This window comes from Natator depressus, chromosome 1, assembly GCF_965152275.1.
Source record: "Natator depressus isolate rNatDep1 chromosome 1, rNatDep2.hap1, whole genome shotgun sequence".
NCBI lineage: Eukaryota > Metazoa > Chordata > Testudines > Cheloniidae > Natator > Natator depressus.
The window spans coordinates 225,121,121-225,138,060 of NC_134234.1; the positions used below are offsets into that span (position 1 = coordinate 225,121,121).

At 42.3% G+C, this 16,940-nt stretch overlaps 1 protein-coding gene across 3 annotated transcripts in view; it reads right to left on the minus strand.

The window, feature by feature from the left end:
* Positions 1–430: 430 nt before the first annotated feature.
* Positions 431–16,940, minus strand: part of PRR5 (proline rich 5) — a 128,141-nt gene continuing 111,631 nt past the window's right edge. For all 3 annotated transcript variants that reach the window (XM_074936598.1, XM_074936613.1, XM_074936606.1), the window contains 2 exons: positions 5,871–6,009; positions 431–2,735 (listed from right to left, as the gene is read on the minus strand). In XM_074936598.1, the coding sequence (XP_074792699.1) occupies positions 2,185–2,735; positions 5,871–6,009 (690 nt within the window). In that variant the 3' untranslated portion in view covers positions 431–2,184. The remainder of the gene's footprint in view (positions 2,736–5,870; positions 6,010–16,940) is intronic.

Below are 16,940 nucleotides of genomic sequence, written 5' to 3' on the forward strand. Positions count from 1 at the left end.
AGAGATACAGAGCCCAGTTATCGTATGTACCTAGCTTGGTCATTGTCATATCCCAGTTCTGCATTTGAGCACCTGAGTGACCTTAAGCTTGGAAAAAGCTGTGTAGTTTGACCAGCACTGAACAAATGTAAAGCATGATTCTCTACTGAGAAGTGTTTCTACCAAAACACTACCATGGGGTTCCATGTTTATTGTATGTCAGTGTTTTCCCACAGCAAATATATGCAGCTTATAAGTAAAAATAAATACTTATTTTAACTGTCAGCCCTGATGACAATGGCAGTAAGTTGGGTTCTTTCCTTGTCATGCATCACCCACAGTAATAACAGACCCACAGACCAAGTTTTGCTGCTGTTCACCAGTGGGGCTAACTCCCCAGCCAGTACATCAAATGACACTCCCAAGAAAAGCAGGATTTCAATCTCTTCTCGCTTCAGGGTTGAGTTTTATTTCTCCATATCAAAAACAGTTCAACATAAATCAAACAAACCAAAGTTCCATCTGCTGACGCGGCCTTTCCTCCAAGAACTTACCTGCTCCCTGCAGGTCTCACTCTCAACTCAGTGGCTTGCTGGCCTTTCGTGTAAAGGCCAGGTGACTTGCAGGCTACCACCTGGTCTCAGGCCCCTCACTTGGGAGGCAGCTCATTGGTCACAGTTAGGGCTAAACCTGACTACCTTAAAGAGACATCCCACCCTAGGACAGCTTTGTCTAGGAAAGAAATGCTTTTTTCCCCTTTTAAATAAATTTAGAGCGAGTGAAAAGTCCTTTTTACCTGCAGAACAAGCAGGGTGGGTGGCGGCAGTGCAATGTCCGGAGCACCTCCCTACAAATATACCTCAGCCTTGACAGATCAGCCATAGCAGTAAGAGACTAAGCAACTATGCAGGTGTCTCCTGAACCAGAACCAAGGCATGATGATGAAGTAGTGAGGGAAGCTTTCACAAATGCTGCTTGGACTATCGACCATGTTCTGTGGTTAATTATAGGACTTCACTCCTCCAGGACAGGTAATTGTAATGTGATAACTGTAGTGTTGTCTCCACATTTACTTTAAAACCATTAGGTCAAAACCCTAGGTGGCACTGGCATGCAACTGCCCAGTGCACATTAATGTCATTGGATGTCAAGTGGCTAAATTCCTTTGCACCGTTCTGGGGGCTTGATCCGGAGATCATTTTTACACATCTCAACAGATTAACTCCACGGGACTACTGGTATGAGAAAGTACTGTGCATACTCAGAAGCGCTGCTGATTCATACGCCAATCCTTTAAATCTCAATGCCTAATTACAATACCTGATGCATAGTATTCCTTTAAGATAAATAATTAAGATTTCCATTGAAAGCCCATAACTTTATTTACACAGGAAACAAGTAACTTGTGTTCCGCTGGGACCTCACCATAGAATGGAGAGTGGTCCAAGAGTTTACAACGCACAAAATTCTTTGAAGTGTCTCATTAAAAGCAAATTAACACAGTCCTAAAATCCAGTTTTAGGACATCTCTCTCACCTAGACACTGTATTGGCTGCCAGGCACTGCATCACATTATGTAGCACACTGTTGTTTATTTTACCTTTTTTTCTTAATAATCCTAACTCACAGTGGTTAGAGGAGTCCATACAAGACATACCAAGAAAAGAAAAAAAAAGTCACTATAAATCATTGTATTCTGCTACATTTATGACCACATCATTGTTTGTTTGTTCGGGGTTTTCTTTTTTTTTTTAAAGATTTTTTTTCCAGCCAAGATCGTGTTATTCAAAGAGCAACCTCCACTTTTACAGGAATCTTTCAAGACAACTACAAATAAAGGTGAATGCAGCCATACAATGGACTATGCTAGTAAATGTACATATCCAGCTGCACTAACAGCTTTCTATTAGACTCTTTTCCATTCAGAAAACAAACGAACACAAACGATCCACAATCTTACAAAGACAGTAAGAAATCTTACTGCAGACTGATGAGAAGAAAATAGGTTGGTGGTTTAAAAAAAAAATTAGGGGCCATATCTCCAGTTGGGGTAAATCACTGTAGCTCCACTGATTTTTAATACTGCACTGATGATTTACACCAGCTGAGGTTTTGGCCTTGTATGTATATCTATTCCCTGCTGTGTAGCCGAACATACCAGTTACTTGTATATAATAATAAAACCAAGGTTTTGTCTCCTGTCTGTCACACGATGCTCTGTCTGCTCACATCCACGTTGTACGCTGATGAATTTGAACAACCTCGGCCGAAATCTATGAAAATTCCTTCAGAATCGGAGTCAATTGACTCCAAAATCTGGTCCACTATATTCTCGGGGCTGGAAGAAGGGACTGGAATCAAGGCAGGGTCCCTGGCCAGCTCAAAAGCCCTGTTTTGATCACCCATGGTGTGAAAGAGTCCTTGCTGCTGCTCAATTGCATTGAGTTTGCTGGAACATTGCACTGAACTGGCAGTGGGCCTTTCTTGTTCTCCTGAGAGTGAGTTCTTCGTGGTTGTCATAGAGCTTTTGGAACCATTGTCCACGATGGTTGTGAGATTGGAGTACCCTTGTAGCTCCATGCATGAGGTCATTTCAGAAACTGAGTGCCTTCGGATGCTAGTCCCATTGGCTGCAATACCCTCTGTTTCATACTCAGCTACGGGGGTCAGCAGTGGGTTATTGTAGCTTTTCGATCTCACCACGGGGTTCTTGGTGAGGATGTCACCTGATTTGGAACGTCTGAAGAACCGCTTCTCTGTAAACAGACACAAATCTCAATTAAAATCTCTGAAGTCTATGTTTTTTATAGCGCCGCCAACCCCAAGCATTCAAAAATAATGAGTCAGGGCCCTAAAAACATGAGATTGACATAAAAATCATAAGCTTTTTAAAAGAATCAGTGTTGGGTTCTTTTTATTTATCTTCTGGTTTTTGAACCTTTAGGGACAGTATCTTCAAGCTTTATCCACAACCATGAGGGCTAAAAACTAACTTAAAAAAATAAGATTCTCTAATATTCACATGATTCCAAGGACTAGGGGTTTAAGAAGAACGCCAGCTATTGTGCGACTTGTGGTAAACTTGGAAGAGTTTGTGACAGTGCTTTTATTTAATGACAAACCAGAAGTGAAATTCTGCTCTTAGATGTGCATGGCTATGGATGTGACTGGAAGTTCCCCACATGTAGGGAGAAGAGAGGACGGGAGTCAAAGTTTACTGTGAGGATCTGAGACCCAGCTTTTTGTCCTGTGTCTGTTGCGGCTGAGCTCTCTTTTGGTTTAATTGAGCTTGTTCTTTCACCAAATCAGCTCCTCCAGGATGAGCAAAAAAGTGCATTGAGAAGATGGTGCTGCTAACTATAATTAAGCTATTTAATGATATAAAATCCATGCAGAGCATTTATGCACCAGCCACCTGTCCTCTGAAAATCAAGTCCCTTTAAGGCACCCCAAATGAGTAAACACTTTGGAAAATCTTGGTTTAAAAACTTAATTTGAGATTACATGTACTGCCCTGGTGCTGTGTGACCCAAAATAATATCAGAACCTATCTCATGACTGGGCTAAGAAATCTGAACTCGGTTTCACAGTATTCTAGATTTTTACAGCTAATTGTTAGAATTCCGGTTTCAGAGTAGCAGCCGTGTTAGTCTGTATTCTCAAAAAGAAAAGGAGTACTAGTGGCACCTTAGAGACTAACCAATTTATTTGAGCATAAGCTTTTGTGAGCTACAGCTCACTTCATCGGATGCACTAGTACTCCTTTTCTTTTTGTTAGAATTCAGTTAATCCACAGTTCCATTTTCTTACAATGACCACTAGGTGGCAACAATTTTGCATTATTGGCACTACCTAAGAACCTTTTGGAATTGTGCCGTTTTCATGAAACATTCGTACAAGATTGAAATGATTTTTAAGCATCCTTCTAGAGGTTCCACTGTTCTTTGAGCAGGAACAATCATACAGCTACTGCATTTGGTCCTCAAAGTATTGCCCTGCTGCTCCTGTCACTTCACCATCTCAATGTACGGGGCTATGGCTGGGGCAAAGAGTGAAACTATGCTCTATTGATTCCCCACCTACCAGAACGTCCCCATGGGGCTTTTGGCAGCTAGACATAAATTAAGGCTTACGGCTGCTCTAATTTAGTATAGAGACCAGGTCCAGGTCTATTAGCTGAAAGGCAGTAGACACTTATGCTTTTAAATCCATTGAACCTGGGTTCAGTTCCTGCAGATGACTCATCCAGGAGCATCACTACAATGCAACAGCACTGGCAAATCCCCAGTGTAGATAAGGCCTTAGCGCTTCAATGTTTGGGTTTCAAATAGAGTAGTGGAATATTTATTTATTTTAAAAACTGTTTCATGGGAATTTTATCAATTTTTTGTGGGAATAGTTCTATTGCTCCTGGATTTTGTAAAAGCTGGTGTTCAAAAGATGTCAGATTTGGGCCACTGTGATGGATCCGCTCAGCTAGAGACTACAGGTCCGCTCAGCCCTCTCCCCACTGCACATCCCCTTCCTCCTGGTCAGATAAGGAAGTGGTCCAGTTCTGACTGGAAGTGGCAGCTGCATGGCTAGTGTGGCGCTGCAGGGAAGCTGAAACAGCAGTGGCTGGGGAGGTAGCCTGTGCAAAGGGGCCCTAAGGAGAGATGCGATCATTGCTCACTTTGAACTATTTTAGGCTCTGTACCCAGGATATCTGCAACCTTTCCCTCTTCCAGGTCTAGAAAAATACCCTTGACCTTAGCCATGTGTCTGAGTGGTTTTGGGGACCCACCAAGACTAGTGCCCACAAGACCTAACTGCTGAAGCACCTACAGTGCTTGACTCCAAGTCAGGATCACGGGGCATGCTACTGGCACCCTAGGTGCTTGGTGTTATAAGCAGCCCCAATAATTACACTGTTTCATGTCGCTTTAATAGCAGTGATGAATACAAAATGGTTCTTTTAAATCATCATTTTCTGAAGATAACCAGCCTAGACTGACTTACGTAAAATCAATCTGTTTCTTTAAATGCCTGTTGCAACACAATCCATTTGCAGTTCAGCTTCATGTGCAAATCATGAACTACCCTATTGACAATTTCATACTAGAAAATGGATTAAATCAATTGCCCAGAAAATGCACAATTTAAAGTATATCCAAACTGGGTAGCAAATTACTTGTTTTTACAACTATAGGTACAATTACTACTTTTCCATTCTGTCTTGCAGTGCTTGTGTATTTCCCTATAGTTTCAACAGTATAAACTACTCAAATGGAATAGCATTCAGTATTGGCCTAACTCCACCTCGACTGACATCAGCTGGAATCTTCTATGGAAGACACTGAGTGCTTTTGATCATCCTTCACTGTCACCTTCTGTCCTAAACAGTTGTATAAGGTTGCTGGGTACTGAGAAAAAGGCACAACGCCCCACTCCAGAAATGGCTACATTTAGGCAAAGTGATATCTGCATGCACTTCTTGTATCTGCACATCCTCTCTCCTTTTATCTCACATTGTCCATAAAGCACCCGGAGTTCAACTCTTATAATTGAAAGCGGTATACAGAGAGATGTAAATTTATTCATAGATTTTAAGGTCAGAAGGGCCCATTATGATCATTTAGTCTGACCCCCAGCATAACACAAGCCATAGAACATAAAACTTCTTTTATAACAAATTTTATTTCAGAATTTCGAAAGCTGGAGGAGGCTTGGTCAGACTTAGCTGGAATTTTGTGTGCCCACAACACACCATAAAGAAAATGACATGTCCGGTTTTTTGGCATCGACAATCACCTGTTTTATGGGCGTCAGCATGATGTATTTACAAAGCTTTTTGGCTAGCCATCTGCACTATGTCAAATCGATGACATTTTAAAAGCCCCTGTTATTCTTACCCAAAATACAAGAAGAGTGTGTGAAGGGTCCATCACTGGAATACAGACCATATGTGCCCAAGTAAGGGGAAACCACCTTCTGTATCAGGGATTCCAGTTTCAAATAGTCTTCAGTCACTCCTTTAGATTCGTGAACCCCCTGAAAGAAAGAGCAAAACTGAAGATTAATATTGTCTCCCAAGTCTCAAGATCAAATTGCTCACAAGAGCAGAGAGCTAGCAGGTATTCTGATTACATTATATGCCAAAAGTACACATGCTGTATTACATTGGTTTATTATGGTTATTATTTGTATTGCAGTAGTGTATGGGGAGCTTAATCATACACCAGAGCCCCTTTGTGCTGGGCACTTGTACAAACACATAACAAAAAGACTGCTGCCAGGAGCTTACAGTCTAAGGGTTTGTCTACATTACCCGCTGGATCGACAGGCAGCAATTGATCCAGCAGGGGTCGATTTATCGCATCTAGTCTAGTGCGATAAATCGACCGCAGAGCACTCTCCCGTCGACTCTGGGACTCCAGTACTCCACCAGAGCGAGAAGCGGAGTCAACGGGGGACGAGTTATTCACGTAGCTGAAGTTGCATAACTTAGATCGATTCCCCCCCAGTGTAGACCAGGCCTTAGGGTATGTATAGCTACACTGCAACCGGGAGGTGTGATTGCAGGACTTGCAGACCTACCTGAGCTAGCTTTGATTCAAACTAGCTTCAGTAATAATAGCAGTGAAGCTACGGCTGCACAGACTAGCCCCACCCGTCCAGGACTCTGGTTACATATTCAAGTGGCACCGTCTGTGCTTTCTAAGACCTAATCTACATTTGCAGTGGCGTGTAGGCTACACGTAGCTATATGCTGCAGTGAGGGGCAGGCTGCATTCACACTCACTGGAGACTGTAGCTACACGTGGCAGTGAAAGGCTCTCCATGGCTGGAGCCTTTCCACACTGCCTCCCCCTGCCAGAGCCTTCCTTGCTGACAGAGACTTTCTCTGCAGTGGGGAAAGGCTCTATCAGCAAGGAGGCAGCGGGATGCTACGCTACTAAAAACAGCAGTGTAAATGAGGGAGACAGGGCTTGGGTTTGTAGAGAGCCATGTAAGATACATACCCTGGGAATCAGGAATGGAGGGCGCTCTACTTTGTCCGTCTAAGCAGCACCTCACCATTCATACTGCCATTTATTCCCATGCCAGGTAGGCGTGCAATGTCTGTACGCCACACACTGCCATAGACCCTGTCCTAGGTGAGCAAAGGTTTACGGATTCTAAACAAGGGCCCAAACCTACGTGGTTGCAGAGCATCTCGTAAAAGACGTCTGATGCCCTCAAAATTTGTAACACTCACTGATAGCTTCACATACTGCAAATATTGCACCAAAATTCATACATCAGGGTTTTGACAAACTAGCTGATGCATTTGTTACATGGGAGTTCTGACTCTGGCTTCAATGGGAGCTGCTCACATTCTGCAGTTTGAGAATCAGACCTATAGTCTCTCAGAAACCAAAGCTGAAGAACAGACACTGTGGATCATGATTAAAACTGTCACTGTATTTTTTTTTTTTTAAATTGTGACCTACAAGCACCAACTGACTGAATGCTTAGTAAACCCTTGGAGATGCTGCTTGAGTGGCCAGTACCACAAGGTGTCCCTGTCATCTAAAGCAATACAAACAGGAATGTGACGCCTAAGAGAAAAAATTAAAACACAGAACCTCTTAAAATACATAGTCAAAGATTTTTATGATTTTCATCAAAAATACTTGTAAGAAAGTGTTGTTTCTAGTCTTCCACGCACTTCCCCTCCCCCCAAATCTTGTTACTTTTGAGGCAAAACTCCCATTCAAGTCAGTCAGGCTGAAATTTACATCTGTGGCAGAGGCTTTGTGCAGAAAGGTGAATTTCACTCTTAGCTCTTGACCTTACAACTACATCTGTGTGAAGGCCCACTCCCTGACTTCATTGGGGTTCCACATGGGCATAGGGTTGTGCCCACACAGATCTCATGGCAGGATCGAGGTCTTCTAGCATAAACTCTTAAGCCAATGCAAGTTTTGCCTGAGTAAAGATTTCAGAAATCAATCCAGTATTACAGTGTGTGTCTCTGGTGTAACCCTGAAATAATCATAAAAACCATCAACAAAAAGTGTTCTCAAAGGAAAACAAGGAAACAAAAACATGCAGATTGAACTATTACCTCTGAATAAATTACCCGTGGTTCTCAAACTGTGCATTGGGATCCCAAAGTGGGTCGCGACCCCGTTTTAATGGGGTCGTCAGGGCTGGTATTAAACTTGCTGGGGCCGGGAGCTGAAGATGAAGCCCGAGCCCCACCACCTGGGGCTGAAGCCAAAGCCCAAAAGCTTCAGCCTTGGTGATGGTGCTCAGTTTACAGGCCCCACACCCGGGACTGAAGCTCTTTGGTTCAACCCCCACCCCACCTCCCGCCCGCCGCCCGCCCCCCCCCCCCCCCCCCCGAACCAGGTGGCAGGGCTGGGGAGGGCTCAGGCTTCGGTCCCCGCTTGTGGGGTCATGGAGTAATTTTTTTGTCAGAAGGGGGTCATGGAGCAATGAAGTTTGAGAACTTCCGAATTACACAATGGATACTCTTTCTTGTTCATGAAATGATCCCCCATTTTTGTAGATGTATTTGTTATCTGTCAATATTCAACAAATAGCTTCTGAGAACAAATTTCAGCCTGTAAAAATGTCTGTGAATGGTTCACTTCAACTCTGCTATTTGTACTGTGTGATTAATAACTGAAGTCACATGGTATTACCTCTGCTCCCTGACTGGATGATTGAAAGTTTTTAAATGGAAAATAATAAATGACGACTAATCAAGAGCAAATAGGGCCGCATCCCTATTCAGTGGGTTTTAGAGAAGGCCCATAAAGAATAAACTTCTGAGATGAATTTCTCGTTAAATATCCAGTCGGGCTAAATTCTATGAAGTTATCAGGATTCAGAGTCATTTTACTAACTACAACAGAGTCCACCAGCAATCTGAAAATTCATAATGTGACCTCATGAGTAACATCAGAATGAACTCACCATGTACATTTGCAAATCTCTTTTTTACACTATTCAACCAATTATGTGGATATCTGAGCAGACAGAAGATAAGAGGAAAAACACTCAAAAAGCTATAATGAGAGAGAGAGAGAGAGAGAGAGAGAGAGAGAGAGAGGAACAACAAAAACATTAGGTTAGGTATTAGGAAAACTTTCTGACTGCAAGGCTAGGTAAGCACTGGAACAGGTTACCAAGGGAGGTTGTGGAATCTCCATCACTGGAGGTTTTAAAGAACAGATTGGACAAATACCTGTCAGGGATGGTCTAGGTCAGTGACTCTCAACCTTTCCAGACTACTCTACCTCTTTCAGGGGTCTGATTTGTCTTCTGAACCCCAAGTTTCACCTCACTTAAAAACTACTTGCTTACAAAATCAGACATAAAAATACAAAAGTGTCAGAGCACACTTACTGAAAAATTGCTGACTTTATCATATTTACCATCTAATTATAAAATAAATCAATTAGAATATAAATATTGTACTTACATTTCAGTGTGTAGTATACAGAGCAGTATAAACAAGTCATTGTCTGTATGAAATTATAGTTTGTACTGACTTGACTAGTGCTTTTTTATGTAGCCTGTTGTAAAACTAGGCAAATAGCTAGATGAGTTGATATAACCCCGGAAGACCTCTAAGTAGCCCCAGGGTACGTGTACCCCTGGTTGAGAACTACTGCTCCAAAGCACTTTCAACCCCTCCAAGCTTGGTATCGTCCACACATTTTAAAAGGTTTCGGAGTAACAGCCGTGTTAGTCTGTATTCGCAAAAAGAAAAGGAGGACTTGTGGCACCTTAGAGACTAACCAATTTATTTGAGCATGAGCTTTCGTGAGCTACAGCTCACTTCATCGGATGCATACTGTGGAAATTGCAGAATACATTATTATATACACAGACACGTGGGGTGGGAGGAGGTATTGTTTCATGGTGTCTGTGTATATAATAATGTATTCTGCAATTTCCACACTATGCATCCAATGAAGTGAGCTGTAGCTCACGAAAGCTCATGCTCAAATAAATTGGTTAGTCTCTAAGGTGCCACAAGTCCTCCTTTTCTTTTTACATTTTAAAAGTGTACTCTCTATGCCATTATCTAAATCACTGATGAAGATATTGAACAGAACTGGACCCAGAACTGTTCCCTGCAGGACCCCACTCATTATGCCCTTCCAGCTTGATGGTGAACCACTGATAACTACTCTCTGGGAACAGTTTTCCAACCAGTCATATGCACCCACCTTATAGTAGTTTGTTTATGAGACGATCATGATAGACAGTATCAAAAGCCTTACTAAAGTCAAGATATACCACATCTACCACTTCCCCCTGTCCACAAGACTTGCTACCCTGTCAATAGAAAACTATTTGGTTGGTTTGACACAATTTGTTCTTGACAAATTCTTTGTCTGTTACTTATCACCTTATTATCTTCTAGATGTTTGCAAATTGATTGTTTAGGTTGTCCTTATTTCCCTTTTAATAGATGGACACTATATTTGCCCTTTTCCAGTCCTCTGGAATCTCTGCCGTCTTCCATGACTTTTTGAAGATAATCGCTAATGGCTCAGATATCTCCTCAGTACCTCCTGAGTAGGAGCTGACTGAGGAGGTATCTGAGCCATTAGCAATTATTCTCCAATCCTGGGGGAGAGTAGCAGCCCTACAACTCTGTCGTAGCACTGCTACTCTCCTCTGGGATTGGAGAAGGATTCTGCCTGCTGTTGTAAAAAGCACTTGAAAAATATCAGTTCACTAGTACTATGAGATCTTCTCTCCTCCCACAAGCCCTTTCACAACAGTATCTGACAGTTCAATTTCACCACCAGTTCAGTCACAAAGTTCCTTCTTTCACTTGCAAGAACTAGAAGGACATTAATCTCCAGCCCTCATTTTTACTTTAGTTTATTTGCATCCCCACTTTTCAAGCATGAAGACCTCAAAGTGCCTTTGAATGAGGTTAAAGCTCCAGCTGTTTACACAAGCAGCAATTAGTCTTAGCCCTCAGCTCTGTATTCAGTCGTCAGACATTTTTCAATACTTTTTGAATAGCCAAAGAGCATCTGGCTCCCTCTGGAGATGTGATGACCTTTCTTTTATTTTGTCTCTTGGCACAAATACATTGTTACCACCTGCAGGATCCTTCCTTCCCAAACTATTGTTACAGAACTTCCTGAATTCTCTGAGAGGGGATTGTGCCTTTAGAGATTAAATAGCAGACTATATATACACTATTTTCCGTGGTGCAATTTGTATGTAGCCTCTCTCAATACCAGAAGTATGATGGACTTCAGGCTATACGATGAACTTGTAAAACTATTTATTTTTGGTGTGTGAATAAGTGCCAGATCGAATGCTCCAGAGCCCTGTATTTATCCAAAGAACAGGCACAGCACCATGCATAAGCATGTGCCCTGCTCCACCAATATACCTGTATGTGTTGGAGGGAACCTCCTCAATGTGAGCGGGGGTGTTGCGGTATCCATGTGTGTGCGGATGAGTTGTCCCTGAACTAAAGCCTGATTAAGCCACATGCGGTGATGAGTCATTTTTGAGCTAGGCTGCAGCCAATCCACAAGCTAGGAGCTGGTCTGGTGACTCTCAGGGCAGATACACAAGCCTCAAAGGAGAAACAGCAGCTCATTCTGCCCAGCATCACTTCATAACTTTGAACTCTCCCCTGCCTGACAGTGGAGACAGACTCCACAGGTTTTAGCCTGCTCTAGCCTAGCTCCCAGCCCTACTCTTGCTTTCCTGCTCCTGAGTATGTCTCCAGTTTCTGTTCTGGCTGCCACCACGCTGACCACTAGGCAAGGCTTCCACTGCTCCAACCACTAGACCAGACCCTCCATCTCTTGCTTTCTGACACCATGGTACTTTCAGGCCTCTCTGAGTCTGCCAGCGAGGCTTGCAATTACTGTCAGTTGGTCAGGTGGGTGAGGTAATATCTTTTATCGGACCAACTTCTGTTGCATACAGTTGGTCAGGTGACATTTGTCCACTGAAAACTGGATGCAGAGGACCCAACTCATTTCATAAGGGTCACCTGAACACAAGATCCTCAGTCTCACTCTGGCACCTGAGGAGGCAAGTGGCTCTGAGCCATCTCTGTGCTGATCCTTGTGGCTTCTAGGGGACAGCTGGCTGTTCTAAATTGTTTAACCTTCTGGAAAAACTATGAAGACCAAAAATTTCCTCTGGCTTTTGTAGTGGGCTGAAGGTTGGAGGGATTTGGTTTATATTTAGTTATATGTGGGGAAGTCCATATTGTATATTTTAATGTCTGGATAGGTGACCACAGTATAGATCTATAGTCAGTGTACTCTCAGCTGATCCACTGAAACAGGTAATGTATCCATTTGACTATCCATGTTCTTATCCTGGACATTGAGCCATGTCTGGGGTCCTTTACTTCCAGAGATAAGTTACACTTGTCTTACTAATATACGTGGGAAAATGAAAATCCAGACACCTAACTCCTAGAATATTCAAGAGAGAGAGCCCAACAAAATGTGGAAACCACCAGCTCAAGACTGCAAAAACCTGCTAAGGAGTTGCATTGCTGGTGCCAGTAAAGGGTACTGAGAGGGAGGATAGATGGTCTTCTAGTTAAAGCACAGAACTAGGGTTGGGATTCAATCCCGGGCTCTGCTACAGACTTCCTTTGTGACCTTGGGCAATCAATGGATCTCTTGTTGCCTCAGTTCCTCATCTGTAAAATGGAATAAGACTGACTTTCTCCCACCCTTTACCTGTCTTGTCTGTTTAGATTGCAAGCTTTTCTTCACAACAGAGTCTGTCTCACACTGTGTGTTTGTACCATGCCTAGAACAACAGGACCCATCGTGGTTGGGATCTCTAAGCACGACTGAAATAAAAAGAACGAACAGTATTAAATATCCTGTGCAGCCTGATGTCTACAGCCTTCCAGGGGCACACACAGGAGACGAGGGGAGAGAGCAGGCAAAGGCACCTCAGTGAAGTCACTTCTTTGAGGAGAATGGAAATACCACGTGTGAAGAACATTCTCTTCTTTTAAATGAAGTGTGTATAGTGCAGTTTACATAGATATGTTGATGTCTGCTGTTAATTCTGAGTTGACTAAAAACTGTGTTAGCAGTATTGTCCACCCCAAGCACTGAAAAATCTTGAGTCAGACCCTCCTTGTCCCCAATACCAAGAGATGAAAAAACCCTCATGATTTTTAAGCCAAATGATATATTTGGGGTTTTTTTCTTCCCTTCTGGGTTTTTAGCTTTTAGGGTACATTTGGGCCACACTTTCAAGAGAGCTAGAACCTTCCTATTTTATATGTTTGAAAACTGAGATTCTCATGTAATGACTTGACTCCAGGAGCTTGGGGTTCAAGAAAACACCAAATATTACAACACTCATGATAAAATCATGAAAGTTGGCAATGTGGTGAGAATCTCTTTATATTTATATTTAGCCATTTTCAAACAGTGAGATCTCAGAGTGCTTTGCAGAGATTGCTAGATACTGGAATGGCTTCAGACAGCATTGAAACGCAACTACCTCTGGGACAGGGAGCAGCGGCTGTGTAACAGCACAAAGCAACAAAGGAGAACAGCTTAAGACAGAAAGTGAAGAGGAGACAGATCTTCTGTGGGTGTAAATTGTCAGAGCTATGGTTTACACCAGTGGAGTATCAGCCCACAGGTATCTACCTGTAAATGGAGGGGGAATTTACTTAGGCAAGATGCAATAATCCAGATTGGGGTTTGGTTAGTAACACTGCAGGTTCACAAGCTTTCTTTTGCAAAAAATTCAGAGCACTCTCTAATGACCACAATGGTCACAACAGCAGTTTTACATCTCACCTACGAGTCCAACTCCTATTTAAGTACGACTGAAACCTATCCCTGCTTAGCTTTTGAGCGCTGACAAGATCACAGCCCAGAAGTGGAATGGCTGCAGGCATGTACTACAGCATGCAGTAGGCTAGTTTAAGACATAAGAAAAACCGTGATGAGAGGTCTTCCATAATCCCGTTAGATCAGATGATGTCTCTGAACTCTCTCTGCTTTATTACTGAAATATCAGGCAACTGCTGTGTTCACAGTGCCTCTCAGCATGGTTTAATATTCACCAAAATAACCAGGTATGGTATACGTTTCTGGTTCTTAAGAGTATGTACCTGGATTGGCATCTTTTAATTCTTCCAGCTACCATGTTATGCCATGCTGTGTATCACATCAATGCATGAGAATAAAACAAAAGATAGATCCTGATGCTAAAAACTGGCCTGCTTTATCCAGTGGGCAATAATATTACAGGCCGGTGCTACTGTGCAGGCTGGTGCTCCATGCATTAGAGAGAGACACTAAAATGCTGATCACCATCAGTAAAACAGTAGCTTTGATCTGCTCTTTAATGCAGTATTTGCTCTGCAACTATGCAAACATCTTCCTTTAAAACATAACTGTTACTTTTCATGAACCCAGTCTCATTTATCTGGAGAGTTTTGTGCTTCTTTGAGTGTAAGATGCATCTATTTAATTCCTTTCAAAGGTCTCTATTTCTCAATTTGAGGACCAAGATATTGTAATGTCATACAGAGGCAAACATGCTAAAATTTCTGAAGAAAAAGGAGCATTCATACTGGGCCAAATCCTGATCTGCGTTACACCATTGTGAAATCCAAAAGTAATTCTGGCATCTTCAGTGGGATTACTCTGATAAACTCAGGTCAGATTCTCAATCATCTTTTGAAGGATGGATGATGGAGATTTAATTCCTGAAGATATGGATGATACTGAAAGTGGAAAAGATCTGTACTCAGCATCAAGGAAAGAGTCACATCTTTCAAAGTTTAATAACATTATCAAAATCCATACTTCACTACTTTAGATTAAATCATTAATTGTACCTTCCCCAGAAGTTACAGAGAACTTTTTGTTATTTCTATTATGACAGGGCCTAGGGACCGCAACCGAGATCTGGGTCCCCATAAGCTAGGGGCTGTACAAACACAAAGTAAGAAAGAGACAGTCCCTGCCCCAGAGAGCCTGGCAGGCTGCCCTGCAGCTGGGAGTATGTAAGCTGGGAGTCCAGGATGCTAAGGAGCCAGTAGCCTGGAGGAGCCTAGGATATAACCAGGCAGGTATCTGATGGAAAAACATTGTCAGAAAATTTCTGACCAGTTCTAGACATGATACACAAGCAGAGTGAACATGGTCATGGTTTGTGTCTCCCATGTTAGTGCCAAGATACTTGTTCTCATTTTGTTTGGGTGTTTTTCAGTCTTTTGGGTGGGATTTTGTTGGGAGGCAATTAACTAAACTGAGAGAGAAGGGAGAGAGGACACTGAAGGGAGGGAGGAAAAGAGTGTGGGAATAAGAGGAAGATGGGTGGAGTCACGGGAAGAGAAGAGACTGTGAGGGAGGGGACAAGAGGGGGGTGGAGCAAACAGCCAGTTAGCACCGTGGAGAAACTGTCCAGAGTAAGAACGGCAGACCCCTAGAACACAGTTAAGCATGGCTAGTGTGGCAGTTTGTGTGTCAACTGGTATAAATCCAGTGGATTAACTACCAATCATTGAGTTTAAAAGAGTATATGAGGCCTTCATTTGCAAAACACAGAGGAAAGGAAATGCAAATTATTTCTTTGGGAAGCACAACTATGATGAAAATCAACAGGAATTCACAGGCAGAAGGTAGAAACTGATCCATTTTAAAGAACTGAAAAAGCGACACATGGATTTACTACCATGGACTGTGTGAGTAAGTAAAGCTGGAGAATATAATGCACAGATGTACTCAGAAGGGTGACCGAAGATTTAAGGATTTATTATGCTTGGTTTTTAGATCTGTATAACATCTAAGTTCTGAAACGGTCACAATTACAGCCCCGATTCAGGAAGGCATGTAAGCATGTGCCTAAATTCAAATGTGATCACAGGCTTAAATGCCTTCCTGAATTGGCCTAAGGTTCTTCTATAAATTTAGCTCTCTGTGTGTCCAATATGAAGAAGCCTGGGCTCATTTAATGGTTTTGAACTACTATTTGAATAGTATTAAATAGTTTAAAGCAATTTTTATAGTAAAATAAAGGATATATGACTTGTAACTATGCCATGAACTTGATATTTATTAAATGGGTTCTGTGATTTTTCATTAAAAAAAAAAAAAATCAAAGTCATGACTTTCCCTTATTTTTTACCATGGCAACCAACCAATCTTAATCAAGACATTTATTTCTACTGGTTGTTCTTTTTTTTTTTTTTTTTTAAAACTATGCAGTATTCTTTTATGTTTGTAAAAGGCCAGCTTCTGACACCCTGAATGACAATGGGTAGCACCTTACTTCTTGAGCAGTCCCGTCGAAATCTGTGGCATTACGCATGGAGTAAAGTGGTACTCAGTGTGAGGACTTGTCTACACTATTGCTTAAGTCGATGTAACTTACATTGCTCAGGGGGGTGAAAAAGCAACTCCCTGAGCGATGTAAGTTATATCGACTTATAGCACTGTCTACACTCTCATTGAGGTGGAGTAATTACTTCGAGGGTAGAGTGTCTCCTGGTGAAGACGCGCTGCGCCAATGTAGCACAGTAGTGAAGACAAGCCCTGAGTAAGGATGGCAGAATCTGACCATGTGTAACTGTACTGTAATTTTTGTTTACCTCTCTTTTCTCCATTCTTTCCCTACTCATTTCTTACTGTAAGAAAAAAAACTATTTAAATTAGGAAACAAAGAAATTAAAAAGGTGACCCAATAGCATCCCAGCTGCCAAAAGTGATGTGCTAGAAAAGAAGACTGTGAGACAAGTTCTTAGCTTCACCCAAGTTTCAATATTCCTGGTCAAGACAAAATGTGAGAAATAAACAATGTATGTGCCCCATCCCCAGCCCAGCAGGGAGGGGCTCAGGATGGGATTTTCAACAGAGCCTAAGGGAATCAGGCATCATATTTCAATGGGTGCCAGGCACCTAATTTCCTTAGGCTCCTTTGAAAACCCCAGCCATAAAGTC